The sequence below is a fragment of the Dermacentor variabilis genome, chromosome 8 (genome assembly GCF_050947875.1).
Source record: "Dermacentor variabilis isolate Ectoservices chromosome 8, ASM5094787v1, whole genome shotgun sequence".
Classification (NCBI taxonomy): Eukaryota; Metazoa; Arthropoda; class Arachnida; order Ixodida; family Ixodidae; genus Dermacentor; species Dermacentor variabilis.
The window spans coordinates 167537990-167554706 of record NC_134575.1 but is presented as its reverse complement, the minus strand read 5'-3'; the positions used below and the strand labels follow the sequence as shown (position 1 = coordinate 167554706).

Below are 16717 nucleotides of genomic sequence, written 5' to 3'. Positions count from 1 at the left end.
GGCCCGTGATTTGCATTTATTGATGCCCAGATGGCCTTGACAAATGCGTTTCAAAGCTTCTTTCCTCATCGTAGCAGGAATTACAACTTTGCACCATTTTAAGAGGACTCCGTTCACGTGAGAAAGCTCTCCTTCAAAAGATTTCCAATGGCCTTGGAGTGCTTTTCTTGCCGCCAGGTTCCCAAGAACTTGCTTTAATTCTTCATCCAGACTAGTTTCCGTAGCCAACCTCTTCCAGGTGTTATCGGTCACAAGTGAAGAGACAACACTTACTGCTTACTTCAGTGTCGTCTTTGATGACGTCGTTTTCCGTGATGGGTCCGGTTGTTGCGCGTGACAGCATGTCGGCGAGAAGTAGTAGCTTCCCTGGTGTGAACTGAAGTTTTACGTCATAACGAAGAAGGCGCAGGAAAAACCGCTGCAACCTCGGGGGCATGTCTCCAATGGCCTTCTGCGAGATGCCGATCAAGGGATGGTGATCAGTTTCAAGAATAAACGACCGACCATAGACAAAATGGCTAAACTTCTCGCATCCATATGCCACTGCCATCGCCTCCTTTTCAATTTGCGAGTAACGTTGTTCGCACTCTGTAAGTGCCCGCAAGGCATACGCGACTGGCTTCCATGTGTCCTGGTGGCACTGCAATAGCGCTGCGCCCATTCCGTTTTGCGATGCATCACATGACACCTTTGTTGCTTTTGTTCGATCAAACACGGCTAGTAAAGGCGCTCTACTTAAACTGTCGCAAAGCTGCCTCCACTCTTCAACGTGATTAGGCGTCCAGTCAAACGCAGTATTCTGCTTTATAAGATTTCTGAAGAGCGTCGTCCTTAGGGCCAGTGATGGCATAAACTTGCTGAAATAATTCACGGTTCCTAGCATCCTCTGTACTGCGAGCTTGTCGGTCGGCAGTGGAATTTGAATCATTGATTTTGTCAGTGACGGGCTTGGTTTGATGCCTTCCTGGTGAATGCCGTCACCAAGAAACTCAATTTTACCGACACCAATGGAACACTTGTTCGGATTAAATATCAGACCGCCACGTTCTGCTGCTTGCAGTACCGACTGCAGGCGTGTGTCATGCTCCTTCCTCGACGACCTCCACACCAGTACATCATCAACGTATACTCTGACCCCAGGAAGGCCTTCAACAATTTCCTTTAGCGTTTTCTGAAATACCTCAGGCGCCGATGCTATACCAAACGGTAAGCGCAGAAATGTGTGGCGCCTGAATGGCGTTGCAAAGGTACAACTTCGTGAGGTTTCATTGTCCAACGGAATTTGGTGAAAACCAGAGTTCGCGTCAAGACGGGTGAAAACTGTAGCGCCCGCTAACTCTGCCTCTATGTCTTCCCTTCGCGGCATTGTGTAATGTTCTCTCTTGATGCATTGGTTAATCCTCCTGGGGTCAATACATACTCGAATTTTCCCGTATTTCTTTCTAACAATGACCAATGGGCTTACCCAGTCTGTGGGCTCGGTGACTTTGGTTATGATGCCTGCGCGCTCCATGCGTCCCAGTTCTTCTCGCAAGGGTTCCTGTAGAGCCAGCGGTACTCGTCGGGCTGCTTGGATGATTGGCATGACATTTTCACGTAGAACCATTCGATAAACCCTTTCAACGCACCCGGTTCCTGTGAACAAGTGCCGAAAGTTCATTGCGACTTCGTCAAAACTGTTTCGAGATACTGCGTGTATGCGTGACACAAGTCCAAGATTTTCGCTAGCCTGTAAGCCCAGGATGGCCTGATGCCCCTTGGACACCACGAAGAAGTTGAGGACGGCGCATCGATCACCTAGTGCCAATTCTGTACGAATGATGCCATCATGCTTAATAACTCCTCCGCCATACGAACGTAACACCACGCTGCTAGGTTTCAGGGGCGGCTTCGGGCGAATTTTACAATAGCATCCGAAAGGTAGTAGATTTGCTTGCGCTCCTGTATCGACCTTGAATTCAAGTGATACGTTCTTGACTTGGGCGACAACTGTCCAGTCGTGCTGGCTTGCTGCGCAGCTTGACATGTCCAGAATGTCAAAGTGATCTTCACCGCCCTGAAGTTTGCAAATATCAGCAAATCGTATGCAGCAGATAGCAAAATGGTTAGGGCGTTGACATTTTCTACATGTTTTCCAGAATGCAGGACACCTTCGTGGTGGGTGCATACGTACGCACTTAGGACACTTGTAATGTCTGGGCAACTCACTTTGTTTACTTCGGTGTTCCTTACGCATTGCGTCAATGTGGCTTTCGTCCCGTGCCCAAACTTTTTGTTGAGCTGCTGTCACTTCAGCTGCTTTAGCAACCTGCTCAGCCTTCAGTAAATTCAGCGTAGTGTCCCGCAGCAACCTTTGTCGAAGTTTCTCGTCGTTAGTTCCATAAACGATTTGGTCCCTAATCATTGCATCCATTTGGGAGCCAAAGTTGCATGCTCGTGCCTGGTTCTTTAAGTCTCGCAAAAAAGGTTCGAAAAGCTCACCAGGGGCCTGCACTCGCGTACGGAAAATGTAGCGCTCATGGACTTCGTTATGCTGAGCCGGACAATATGCATCGAACTTCGCAATGACAGTGGCAAAGTCATTCTTGTTCTCGTCTTTGCCAAAGCTGAACGTGTTTAAGATCTCGATGGCTTCTTCGCCTGCGATGCTCAGAAGAAGTGCTGTTTTGCATGATTCCGTTCGAGGCTTGCCAGTTGGCTATTCTGTTGCGATGAGAAAAAATTCGAACCTTTGCTTGAATGCCTGCCAGTTCTTGGCAATTTCACCAGCCAAGCTCAGCGGGCCTGGTGGTTTGAGGAAGTCCATGGGGTTGGTCTTGTAGTATAATCTTCGATTCACCAAGACTGGACGTCGGCGTTCATCCTACTTCTGACACCATGTATTGTGCGGTGCCGCAGGGAAGACATGACCAGAGGCTCCAAGCAAGGGGAGCGGAAAGCGTCCCCGTTTATTCAACAACCGTGTATATATACACTAAGTGGGAGAGGGTGTGTTCCCTCACCACCATGTGTCATGTGCGATACCGATATCTGTCGCGTCACACGTGCCGTAGATGCGAAGCCAGCGCTGCACCAGATACGATACACAAAATTTGAGGTATCTCCGAAAGAGGTATCCGAGAACGTGGCACACATTTTTTGGCCACTTGCAGAATAAAGTCATTCATTTTAGGGGGAATCCAGTATTTTGGACTCTCAATTATTCAGATGTTTTGGTGATCCTCATCGAGTCCGAATTATTGATAGACAACTGTAGATGCATGTTAGACACTTCTCCAAAACTGCTTGCTGCTGTGTCAAATTGATCTTTTGCCTGTGCCAAGACCTGTGCCAAAAGGTCAAATAGCTGTTTCACCACTAAAGATGACAAAATGAGAGGGAAAGTCCAGAATTTGAAGAACATGTTGACACAACAGCGCTTGCAATAAATTAATTACTATTGCCAGGTGTATGGTTCTTTGCTTACTTGATATTTTTGCCAGCTCTATGTCAGGTGCCGTGAGCAAGATAGAAGGTGCATTTACGGATGTGACAACCTCAGCCTGTATGCGCAGAGTTCCCAATATTTCCCAATAGCTTTTTCACTAGAACTGGCGCTAAGTTTTTTCAAAATGCAGAATGCAGGAACAAATTTTTCAATGTGAAGCAATTCACACTACCAACTGTTGACACATGTTCTTTCATTCCTTCATAGAAGCAGTGCCCTGTTTGTCCTATGCCAGATGAAAGTGGGGTTCTATACACCTTCGGGCACCACTACTTTGTTGCAGTCTACAGTGACAAAGTGGTGTCATTTTTGGATGTCTTGACTAATGCCAAAAAATGACCATTTATTGCTCTTGCAACTTGCCCAATGTAAAGGCTATCACACTGTGCTTGCAATTGCTTTCTTAAACCTGCTCCAAAAAGCATTTTACTGCTCCAAAACACATTCTTGGCTGTTCCAAATGCTGCTGCAAAGTTGCGTGGCCCAGTAACACCAGTGAGTGTTGCTCACTCTGAGGATGTACTTTTGATGACTCCGGCTTCTACATTGTGTGCAGCCAACTCGGTCTTCATGAGCGACATGCCGCCTCCATACCCGGGTGTCAATGGTCCCCCCCAGTACTACCCGGGTGGCTACCCAGCGGGAGCGCCCCCGAGCTACCCCAACGGAGCTATGCCACCCAACGGTCCCGCACCTGCACCGGGTTTCAACGTGCCCCAGGCTGGCGGCTACTCCGGGCCCCCTCCCACCCAGCCGGCCGGACCATACCAGTGTGAGTAGTATTGGCCACGAAAGTTCTCGGTGCCACGACTGCTCATTGTTTGAATTGAATTCTGGAGTTTGACATGCCGAAACCGGGATCTGATTGTGAGGCACGCTGTAGGGGGGGACTCCAGATCAATTTTGACCACTTCGGGATCTTTTAACGTGCCCCCAGTGCACGGGACAGGGGCTTCTTTTTTTTTTTTTTGCATTCCGCCCCCATTGAAATGCTTATTGTTATATCTGACATATTATCAAAACCGGCATTGTTCTACAGTAGAATCTCGTTGATGCAATCACACCTCGTACAACTTTCGGGATGGTACCAATTTTTGAAAAGTTCTGGCCTGCATTCATTAGCTTCAAACGTGCTACATTTTGAATGTTGGGAACTGCTTTTCGTGACACGGCAGATGATATGCACAGTGGAGCCACCATGCAATGCCCAGCGAGGCTGGTGAACAGGTCCCAGCGCTCCGCTAGCTGGCTGTTGCAAGGCAGCCAGAGGGGCTGCACCGATACGACTGTGCGTCCTCCCCCCAAAGCTTTTGCTTTGTGCGGTATCATGCAACTTATCAGCTCTGTTCAAACACCTTGCAACTTTGTCGGGAAGGAAAACAAGAGGTGAAAGGAAGAGAAGTTAACCAGATGACCTGCCTGGTGGGCTACTCTGCACAGGGCGATGTGGGGTAAGGGGCAGAAAAGGTAAGAAAGAGACGATTAAACAAAAGTAATGCAGCAGTTCAAAGAATCTATTGTTTTTTATGTAGTCTCGTTTCCTTTAAGGGGGACACTGTACTTGAGATAGAAACGTCTTAATCGTTTCATCCATTGAAAAACAAACTTGACATTATGATCGTGTTTTTTATGCTGATTTCAAAAATGCGTTTTTTTTGTAGGTCAATTAGTATTGGAATAATTAAAATTAATTATTCATTGTGAAGGTACAATAACACAGAAAATACTTATTAGAGAGTTACTATTGGCACATGACCATATACTAAAAAGCATGAGCCTTACAATCGTAGGAGTACTTTTTTGATATGATGATTTCTAGCCGAGCTGTTGCAGTTGAGTTTCAGTGTTGCAGACATACCCAATTTATGCTCCGGGTTAGTGGAAAATTAAAAATGTTATTTGAAAATTCACTCCCACTGTTGTGTGCTCTACAAATAGAGCTACATTTCGGAATAAAAATAGCAGTGTTAGCTGCTCTTAAAGCAGAGTTATTGTTTCTTCAAGTTTGCAGTTTTAGCTAAATTTTCATTTTGAGAAATCGTTCAAAAACAAGTCCAATTTGAGCAAACTGAAGCACGATATTGTAGACTATTTACAGTTATTTACAATTCTAATTTTATCAGTAGGCACCAGGCATGTAGTCCTGCTTGGAATTGCCTAAATTTTGTTTTTCAATGCCCGCCGCATGCTCTCTGCAGAGGCGCGCTTACGAGGTGTTGCTCTCTGGTGCCCCCTTTCTGCCATGCGTTCAGTGACTAGAAGTCCAGGAGTGACTTTCAGTTCCTTCAGGAGGGCTCTTGAGGCTGCTTCATTTCCTCAATTGAATTTCAATGCAACCTCAGTCACAGCACCTTGCACATAAAACGATGCATGTTCACGACGAATGGGTTGCACATTGTTTCACTGTTCACGCGGGGCGAGCTGCACACCTACACGCAGACCTTGCACGAGACAACCATCTTTATGGTGAGGCTGTAATCACGTTCACCTTTGCTCATCGACACATTGCCAGCCCACACTTTGCTATTGAAAGACTTGAAAAATCATACGGGAGGTGTGCTGCCACCTTTTTGCACCCGCAAACTTCGCAGTCGGGACTTGTGGCCATTCCGATGAGGTAAGAGTATGCGTTGTTATAGCTGCTCTAAGCGGCAGGCGACAGATGAGAGCTACCTCCTGTCATGGTAAGCCATGTGGAAGGCAGAGCTTCAGGTTAGGGTCCAGGTAACTAAGACGCTGGTTTTTAAAGTCTGCCGTATTCCGTTGGGCCAACATAAGCTCACGAGCAAGCGCACAGAGCTTTCCTGCTGCGTCTGTTTTTTACAGCAGTATAGCGACATAATGGGCACTGGTAGGTGGAAATAGAGCGGCTGTGCCTGCTTGCTCGTTTCCAAGGATGCCACAGTGACTTTGCAAACATTGGAACACGATTTCATGTCCTTTCTCAATTGCCCGATAGTAAATTTCACGTGTCTGCGACAAGTCACAGGGGGGGGGGTCCACAGCGTAATGCAGAGAGCAAACTCTGGAGAGCGGCCTTGGAATCGGAGAAGATGGACCACTTCTGGGGCGTTTCCTGATCAATCAATTGAATTGCTGCGCACAGAGCTGCAAGTTCAACAGCTGTCTTTAAGTGCAATATCCTGAATTTTGTCACGGTAGATATTACTGGAACAAATACCATATTTACTCTATTCTAACGTGCCCTCGATTGTAACATGCACCCGATTTTCGCGACCAAAAAAAAAAAGTCCTTTACAGCACTGCGCACCTCATTCTTTCATACAGAAATACAATTTTCTCTCATTTGGAAAAAAAAAAAGGATTTACTCCCCAATGCACTGAAGTTGCGATAAATAAAAAAAGTCACAGATCCATTACGATAGCAAATTAGTTAGACAGCTATATGAAAAGTAACGATAGTAGTTTTATCAGCCGTGTAAACTTTTAAACATTTGCTTACTAGCTAAATTAACAAGCATGGTGTCATGCACACACACGCAAACATGAACACGTCTCACTCAATGTCCGCGGAAACTCTATCAAAACACTGGAGCGAAGAAGTGCGGTAGCAGGAGCGAGGGAATTGACCTTTTTGCAGCCTCTCGCTTCAATGCGAACTAAGCAGTGAGAACACAGCGTGGCGCGCCTAGATGTGTAGACTCTTGTCTCCATCGCAGATCGCTCTCAAGGTAGGGGCCGTGCGGCCGTGCCGTACGTAACAGCCGCCGGTGCAGAACGCCTCTCCTGTTTGCGCCAGTCCTGCGCGCAAGTTTCGGGAACTCCAAACACCCGTGATGCGGCCCAATTTCCGTCCATCTCCGCACACGTTATCGCTTTCCTTTTAATTGCGGCATCATGATGAACTCGGCATGTCCTTGCAGTCGGCACTTTCGTGCTAATAGAGCAAACGCAGAAAATGTGAAGACGGATGGTGCACTAACCTAAGCCAAAGGAAGCATTGCCTAAGCACACATACCTAAGCACATGGAGGAAGTTACGGCAGCTAGGCTCGAAGTGCGTACGAGGCGGCCATCTTGAAATGCCGACGGCGTTATGATAATGCAGATTTAGGGTCGTACTCGATTCTAACGCGCACACAATTTTCGGACTTGTTTTATAGGGAAAAAGTGCGCGTTAGATTTGAGTAAACACTGTGCTGCAGCTGCTGAACTGGAGTGCATGACCGACCCACCGGTGTAAACATGTAAGCGCTCACTGTGGACCTCGTGTAGTAGCAATAATGCTGCCTGCTTCAATGTTGCTGACAGCATGTGTGCCTTCCTCTTGCTGCCTGGCATGGTCAATGCAGAGACCACAGTGGCAATGAAAGCCATGCTGCTGGAACGTAATTCAATGGCAGTGATGCCCTGTGAGTGGTCACAGTACGGCTGAATCTCATATGCGGCCTAGTTGTTCGCAGGCAAGCAAGATGGCAAAAGGGTGTCCCTGTAACATGTCGAATGTGCACTCTTAAAGCATCCACTGCTATGTGTGTTGCTATGGGGTGGTCATGTGCTATGGCGATTTTGGCTGCTGTGGATAAACACATAGGGAGGCCTAGGCACACCCGTAGAACTTGGGCTCATATACTCTGGAGTGTGCAAAAGTTCCTTTTACTGGTGCTTCCCAGTATGGGCAGGCCGTATCTTGGCAAGCCCATAAATAATGCATGGTACAGCTGTAGCATCGATTGCACAGATGCACCTCAAGACTTTCCACCAACAAACTTGAATACATGTTCTATTGCAGTCAACCTCTTTTTCATGTACAGTCAAACCCACTTATAACAATATTCAAGTGTCAAGAAAATTCCTTCGTCATAACCAATAATTGTTATAACTGGGTTGCATAAAAAAAACAAAAAAACAAAATGGAGGAATGGCAGAGCTGTTGTGCAAAAAACTAAGTTTTCCACCTCTATCCGGCTGCTGCTTGTGTTATCTTGTTCAATTGTTTAACCCTGCTTCCTTCGCGCTCCGATCGCATGTAACAAGCCGCAGCTGTCAGCGTTCAAGAATGGCATTCCTATAATAAGTTCAAAGAAGGGTCACGAATAGCAAGTGACATGCGAGTCTCTACCGAGGCATCGTTTTGGTGGTCCCTTTTAAAAAATTCGAGAAGGTTGCTGCAGCAACCACTCAGCTTGAGAAATCCTGAAGAAATGTTGGGGTGAGATCATCACAAGCAGCTCGCCACATACTTCTCTATGGCTTGCACAGGAAAACCCCATGTCCATCAGCCTTGCTTGCCGTCATCTTTCTCCAAGGCATCCAGGGGCTCCACGTAGTGCAGCAGAAGGTCCCTCACGAAACTGAGGACACAACCGAGGACAGCGTTGAGGCAGCCTGCCCTACCGCGTCATCGCCTCCGTCATTGTCACTGTCGCTATCTGACGTAAGCATGTTCGCAATGATCGCCTCATCGGTTAGAAGTACTGATGTTTCTAATGCACTGTCCACATGTAGAAACTCTTTGAGTCCTGAAGCATCCTTGTCAATAGCAGACCAAAGTACAGGCATAACTTCGTCGGTGGGAACTTCACAGGCTTTGTACAAGTCATTTCTGCCTCGAACAAAGCATGTTCATGGCAGCAATGACCATAGAAGCACTCACTTTGGACCACGCACCAAGGATAAACTCCACGATAGATTGATTTTCAAGTCTGGTTGCTCCCTGTCTGTCCGCTCGGCCATGTTGTTCAAGACGCTGCGACAATACGTCCCCTTAAAATTGGCAATCATGCCGGCGTCCATGGGCTGCAAGCCTGCCGTTGTGTTCGGCAGCGGGAGCTTGAGAGCTTGGGCACAAAGTGGTGGGCACGACAATTATCTAGGATGAGCACTACCTTCCTCTTAGCTTGCTCGATACATTGATCGAACTCAAGAGCCACTCACGAAAAAATTATTGCATCATCCATGCCTTGTGGTTGTGACGTAGCGTACCGGTGTCTGGCAGCACCGGAAGCAGCGAGGATTTTTTTATTTCCCGGTGACAAATGTGGGGCACTTGTCGCTACCGTCCATGATGAAGCACAAGTGCACGCTGAGGTACAGCCTGCTGTTTTTGCCACCCTTACACGTGTCTCCTTTGAGTGCATGCATCTTGGACGGCAACATCTGAAAGAACAGTCCCGTTTCGTTGCCATTATACACATCGGTGTCAACGTAGTTGTCATTAAAGGATGCAGGGCAGCGTTTCTTCCACCCACTTCCGCTTCGCCTCCATGTCGGAAGCGAAGCTCCCTCGCCAGAGACGACTGTAAGCAATGCCATGCCTCTCTTTGAAGTGCTATACCCAGCCGCCACCTGGCTGGAAGTCCGCATTGTTGATGAGTAGGGCAAATTAGTTCGCCTTTGTGGCCAGAAAATTCAATTCAGCACAGTGCACGACCATCTACATCGGTCAAAGCATCGAGGATTGCTTGGTGTGCTACATTATCCGACATCGAGAAACACCGCCACTGTTAATTGTTTCATGCTCTTTCGATGTGAAATAGGTATGTTAGCAGATCGGGCATGTTATCGATGGATGACGGACCTCGCTGGAAGCCCACCATTGCATTGGGGTGCTTCTAAACACCATTCAAGGTGCATGTCAGCATCGTCCTTTCCATTAGTTTCCCCACGCAACTGGCAAGAGTGATGGGAGGGTACGATGCCAAGTTTAATGAAGATTTAGAACTCTTAAGTAAAGGTACTAGGCAGCTGACCTTCCACTCACAAGGAATCAATCCTTCGCTGCAGGATTTGTTGTGTCTCTCCATTTTTGGCCAAGGTTTCCAAGTGCCTTATATGTGACTCTGTTGGACCCAGGTGATGACTTCCTACAAGTCGCCAGTGCAGCTTCTGGCTCCTCCATAGAGAACATGCGATCCATGCGGGGAGTCCTGGGATGCCGCAACACCACGTGATGTTGATACAGGCAGTGACGGCCAGCCAGCAATTGTTGCGCAAAAGTCCCGGGCAGCTTCAATCTCGCGTCGTCCTTGATGCAGGGAAACAGGCTTAAAAGGGTGGCGCTGTTGCGGAGACGATTGTAGGCCACGCAGAGTTCTCCGTATACGGGACAGAGGCTTACGAGGTTCCAAAGACTTGCAGAAGGATTTCCACTTTTGAGATTGTAACATATCGATGCGGCACTGAATTTTCTTTTGGATTGGCCTCGCCTCCCTGAGATAATGAATGCATTTGATGCCCTTGTATCCCCTTTCTGCTCGTTGGCGAATCACTCGAAGCCTTTCCAACTCACCTTTGTATTCGCTGTACAGTTGAACCGCTTTATAAAAGATGGGTACCGGGGAGTAGTTTGTCTCTTATGTGAGAGGTCCTTTTTAAGCAGGGCTCCAAGGTCTCATTTTCTAACCAGCCCTTATTTCGATATTGGCACCGTACACTTAAAACAAGCACAAAAGATGGCTATAACTTCTTGAAAAAGGTTTACCATATTTACTCGCCTAATGAATGCAGCCCCCGCTTTTCCCATCAAGAAGTGTTCTTTCTTTTTCTCACATATTCATCGCACCCTGAACTTGCTGCCATGAAGTAGGAGACTCACAGTATGATTCGGCATCTGATATGGCATCCGGCAGGTGCAATTGTGTCCGACGCTGTGTCGGACATCGAATCATATCATTTCTCCTACTTTTATTGCAATAGCAATTATATGGACACTGCAAGCACATTTTTGCCACTGCTGCGTGAGGTGTGAGTGAAAGTGCACGAGGGAAGCCGACGACAGCAGCTTAATCTCGTCTCTAGAGTCTACTAGATCGCTAGAGTGGGTCCGATGAGGGTTGAGGCATTTCTTATTGAAAATCCAGATGGTGCCATAATCGCCGCCTTCTGAACGCCACGACTGCGCTCGCCGGAGGTCCCGGCTGGCAGCATCTGACTGTGCCGAACAGAAGCATGGCTGCGCTTAAGTGCAGCATTGCAGTTGCGTTCGAGCATGACCATAATCAGATGGATCGCGTTTCTACCCTATTTACTCGCATAATGATTGCACCCCTGAATTTTTTCGTCAGAATTGGATTTTTTTCTTTCCCGTGTAATGATCGCACCCCAGACTTGTCGCAGCGATATGTCGTGTGCCAAGTCTAGCTAATGATAATCGCACTTACCATCTGTCGAATGCTGTCAAATGCTATGCGAACGACTCCTTAAGACATACCAAGTGGTCTGCATGCACCAAATATTCTTAAAGGGACACTAAAGGTTACCAGAAACTCAAGTTAAAGTGGTAGAGCAATGTTCTAGAACGTCTAAGGCGTCAATATAATCGCGAACAGAGCTTTAGTAACCGAGAAATTGAGGTAAATGCATGACACGATTTGAGACCCCCCAGCGACATTCCGGTACTAGCCCGATGACGAAAGGACTCCTCATAATTTGTGTTACTAATACTCAACTACTCGTATTAAAAATATCATTTCATTCGATTGTAAGACGGAAAAAATGCTACTTGTCTACGTCTATTCGATTCTAAGAAAAAATAACATTTTGACGTTACCCTTCAGTAATATGGGTGTTCGAAAGGTTTCGTTTTCGCTCGACTCTGCGCGCTCGACTCTGCGCCGCGCACTCTTTGGAGTTTCAGTAGTTTCGTTATCGCGTCGTGCTGTGAGGGTTCTGCTGGCTCGCGAAACTTTCATTTGGAACAAGCAGCGAGAATGCCACGTCCACGTGATGTCGTGGGAAGCCCTCGTTGCTTTCCCGCTCCGGAGAGCCGGTGTCGAGGCCGCCGTCGTAGTACGCAACGACGCCGGCAGTGCGAGCCCTCAGCAGCAGGTCGCGCTCGTCGGTGCTCAAATCGCTGAAGTTGAGCCCACCATCGCGAGCCAATCTGTCGGTGTCAGGGTCCATCGCGACGAGCGTCGAAGTTAGCGTCATAGAATGAAGTACCAGCTTATGGGCGTCTTGCGCTGGAGTTTGAGGTATAGTAGCGGCGCCTGGTGGCGGTGCGGGAAACGACATCTGGGTCGTGCCAGCTTGGGTCGTATTGAGCCCTGGCTGTGGCGAAGCACGTTTCTAGGCCGAGTTTTGCGTCGATTCGCACATTTTTATGCCCTGTTGCGAGTGCGAAAAGGCTCGTCGCTTCTCATAGACCACAACGACCACGCTGCGATCTCGCCGCAGCCTATAGTTTAACGAAAACGCACTCTCCGTGTGCCGTGGGACGTAATATGGGACGTAATTCGTTTCTCCTTCCGCTAGCCACCATACTCCCGCTTTCGCTCTGCTGTCGGCTCTGTCTTGGCTCTGTTTCTGGCCGCGCGTTCGCGTTTTGCGCAGAAAAGCCGTAGCGCCGTCTGCGGACGCCGTTCTACTCACCGATGGCGCAACGTCACTATGAGACCATGATGTCAGTACTCCTCGATCGGAGGGCGGGCGATTTGAACTGCGCTAGAGGTACGCGGACACTGCAGAACGCATTTTCTCTTAAAATAAGTCTCTCCTTGGCACGAAACAAGCGTTTCGAGGTTTCTGTGATGGTATTTCAACAGTCTACGTTGACTTAATAGTAACCTTTAGTGTCCCTTTAAGCAGATGCACCATTGCATTCCTTTCATCACTTTCTGCACTTACATGAAAAAAAAAAAATCTACAACCAAACTTGCCTTGGCTTTATTACTTGTAGGCTTCATAATGGTTTTGGCCAACATCAAAAAAAGCGCCTTTCGATTCTTCTCGTCTGCATTTGTGGGCATGCAACAAATTGTGAGCGTCAATGATAGTAGCCACGTTTACACTGATATGTTAGAAGTGTACCCTACTCATACGCCGACGCTTGTAACGTAGCTAAGATATTCGCCCAGCCTTAGCGGAAATGTGCCGTCTTAGGATAGCAGTGAAGACAAGTGCCACAGTTTCCGCAGCATGCCCGCTATGTGTTGCTATGTCACTGGCAGCCACGCACACCCATCTCTGTTTCTGTCCCCTCAAAGCGGACATGGCTATGTTATTGTCACAAACTTGCCGACATTAACGATAATATTCATTACTGATACGGAAGAAACTGTTTCAATGCGCGTAATGTACTCATGAGAAGAACAAACATCGCGTTCGGCTTGCTCTGCCGGTTGCCATATTTGTTTGGTGTCCCGCACTGTACAGCAGCAGCTGCCTGTTTGTTGACCTGTTGTCATCCCGCAGCAAACGCGGGATGAAAAAGAAAATCATTTTCGCGGGAAATTTAACCCGTGTAATAATCACACCCCTGAATTTGTGTCAACTTTTTTGACAAAGAAGTGCCATCATTATGCGAGTAAATACGGTAGTTTGCATTCCTTTTAAAACCACATGTGAGTGTTTTCACTGTGTTAGGAGGGAATGGAATTCAGAGGTCATATTGTGAAGAAATGGGACAAGGTACCGAAATAAATGAACTATGTGGCTTAATTAGTAGGTCAGCACAATGCGTTGGCGGGCTAGTTGGTGCGAATCCATGAATACTTTGTTAAGCGCAAAACGACAAACAAAAAGACACCACAAGCGCTTGTGGTGTCCTCTTGTCTCGTCGCTTGTCTACATTTTGCGCTGTTACTAGCAGGATGGAAAGCCAACAAGTCCAAGCTGCTATTCTAGCGAAATATTTTTTTGTAGGTTGATTACGTGTTTTGAAGATATATACAGAATAGCAGCTTTTTTCTCTTATTTTTATGGGTAATACGCCTGAGATGCAGTTGGTTTTTACTTCGCCCAAGTGCCTTGGGCGACATAAGCACATGTTTATGTTTGCTTGAATTACGAGGCAGGTTGTCTATGCCTTCAAGCTCGTACAGGTTTCCATTGTCACATGCTTGCAATGTCAACGACAGTTCAACTGATAGTGGGGGTGTTCTCTATGATGAGCAGCCTTCATCTATTACATGTGAGGCCGTTTTCTTTTGCATGGGCTGGTCGTAGAGATACTCTGGAAGATATGGCAAGATTGTGAGTGCTTCACGAGACGGAAGCGCAGGTTTCCCACGCTGTGTAAATACTTCCTGGCCTTCAATGGTATGCACATAATGCCTCAATATGTACTTTGCATAAAAGTTCAGCCCACAAATGGAGTCAGTGGCTTCCGAAGGGCCGATTGGTGAAGTGAAGATTGCGCCTCCGCACCCGGCGCCTTTGTTCATCTTTAGGGACACCGATGAGTGATAGCTTGACCTGACCTGTCCTTTCAATCTACTGTGTACAGTTTTGCAACACAGCAGTCGCTGTTTCACTCAGGTTTGCTAAACCTCTCATCTTTCGAACACTCTGCCAAGTTGCTGAGTTACTAGACAAGCTAAAGGCATATGCGTGGGGGGTCTGTGCACATGTACGTCGTGCGGACGGCATTGTTTGACAGAAGCGAGGAACCTCAATTCATGGCAAAGGAGTAATTTTATTGTATTCTTTTCTTTTCGCACATTCTATGTACATAAAATTATGAAAAAAACGCAAGCACGATGGTGTTTTGAGCAGACAACAGCTCGGCGCTGCCAGTGCGTGCCGTTCCGCCGAGCCGCCAAGGCACCTGATTGGCCAGAACTTCAAAAGGCGATGGTAGCGCCACTGCAAATTTCTGCTTTTTTGCTTCATTCTCGCCGCTTGCGGTGGCCTCTGTTGGACCCACTCCCCCGTTCTAGTACACTTTACAGTCTTTCGTTCCGCAAAAAGCCCCGCTTAAGGGGGGGGTTGTACTCTGGCAGCAACTGCGTATTGCACAACCGTGCCCAGGGGGCACCAACGATCGCGACTCAAATTCCTGCAAACAAGCAACGAAAGTGGTGGGGAGGCAGAGGGTGCTTGGTGGTGCGGCATTTTACTCTGGCAGCAACTGCACATTGCATGGCCCCAGTGTGCCCTGTCCTCAAAGTGATCTGCATCGGGGGCTGAGCTGATGGTGGCTCAAACGTTTGTGCGGGCTGGGTTCTTGCTGCTCAGTTTGCATTGAAGTGAATGTATGCAAGTTTATGTGGCCAATAAAACTACTATCCTTACTTCGTGTAGCTGTCTGCACATTTGCTATCGCAATTGATAGTTCGCACTTCGTGTGAAACTGAATTTCTTAGATGTGACTGCGGAAAAAAAGAATCACTCAAAATTTTACTCCGCATAATGAATGCACCCCCCAACATTGCACATAATTTTTGGGAAAAAAAGTGCATTCATTGTGCGAGTAAATATAGTATTATTTTACGTTTTTTGTTACACTACGTTACTGGTGAAATAGTTGTCAAACTTTGTTCGCTTCACGTCTGCATTGACAGTGTTCAGCACAGCTCCTTAGGGCTTGGTGACAAGGTCAAGAGTTCCTTCAAGGTCACTGGTTCAAAGCTGTATGGGGTGATGAACTTGGGAAAGTACTGTCATTTCAGAAGTCATGGGAGCTGCACAATCACTTTCCTTGTCAGACACATCTGTGGCACTGTCTTCAGTTTTCTCATTATCCTGAACCATGTTGATTATGGTCTCATCACAGAGGTCTTCTGTAACAGCAAGGTTGTCATCAGCTTCAACAAAGCCCCGAAATGTGCCCAACTCATTAAAATTCCTCTGAATGATTGGCCAAGATTCTGGTTCCTTATCCACATAATCAGTCTTCATCTAAAAGTCCTCGTCTGTGTTTTCCTGCTGCAGATTAAAACCAGCTTTACAGAAGCACCCTCTCACAGTGCTCTCCTTAAGGGGCCCCCCCACCAGGTCTGGCCATTTTGAGCTGACAAACGCAGAGCATACAATGCATGCCAACGATCGTGTCTGCAAAGTATTATGTCGGTACACGCCACGGAAAGGCCTGAAATTTCGATCCGAATGCCGTTTTCCTCTTCATTCGCGGCGAATCCGCCCAGAGAGGGACGGTGACATAGTCGGGCTCCTGCACCTACCGTATGTAATCGTGTTCGCAGTGTGGTGCAGGTCGTGGTGACACGTGACTTCGAGAATTATTCACGGCAGCATCTGTCATCTGTGTGATCTGTTGCTTGAATGGACAAATTGAGGTTTAGAGAAATAATGAAACACACAAACGGAATGCCTGCGTGTTTTTTTTTTGTTTTACTTCACACTGAAGCAAGAGCAATGTATTTCCGTATGTCTGTCTGTTCCCACAGTCATGCAGCCACGTGCGAAGGTATCGAAACTACGCCACTTTTTACCGTGTTCCAGCGCGTGATCATGCTCTGCGATCCGCTTGGTCTGCCTCAGTATTCGTGTAGCACTGAATTATACTGCTAGTCGTGTCCTTGTGCATTGC

At 47.4% G+C, this 16717-nt stretch overlaps 1 protein-coding gene across 2 annotated transcripts in view; it reads left to right on the top strand.

Moving 5' to 3' along the window:
- Positions 1-16717, top strand: part of LOC142590710 (WW domain-binding protein 2-like) — a 154519-nt gene that overhangs the window by 100600 nt on the left and 37202 nt on the right. For both annotated transcript variants that reach the window (XM_075703128.1, XM_075703127.1), the window contains one exon: positions 4044-4259. In XM_075703128.1, coding sequence (XP_075559243.1) covers positions 4044-4259 — 216 coding nt within the window. The remainder of the gene's footprint in view (positions 1-4043; positions 4260-16717) is intronic.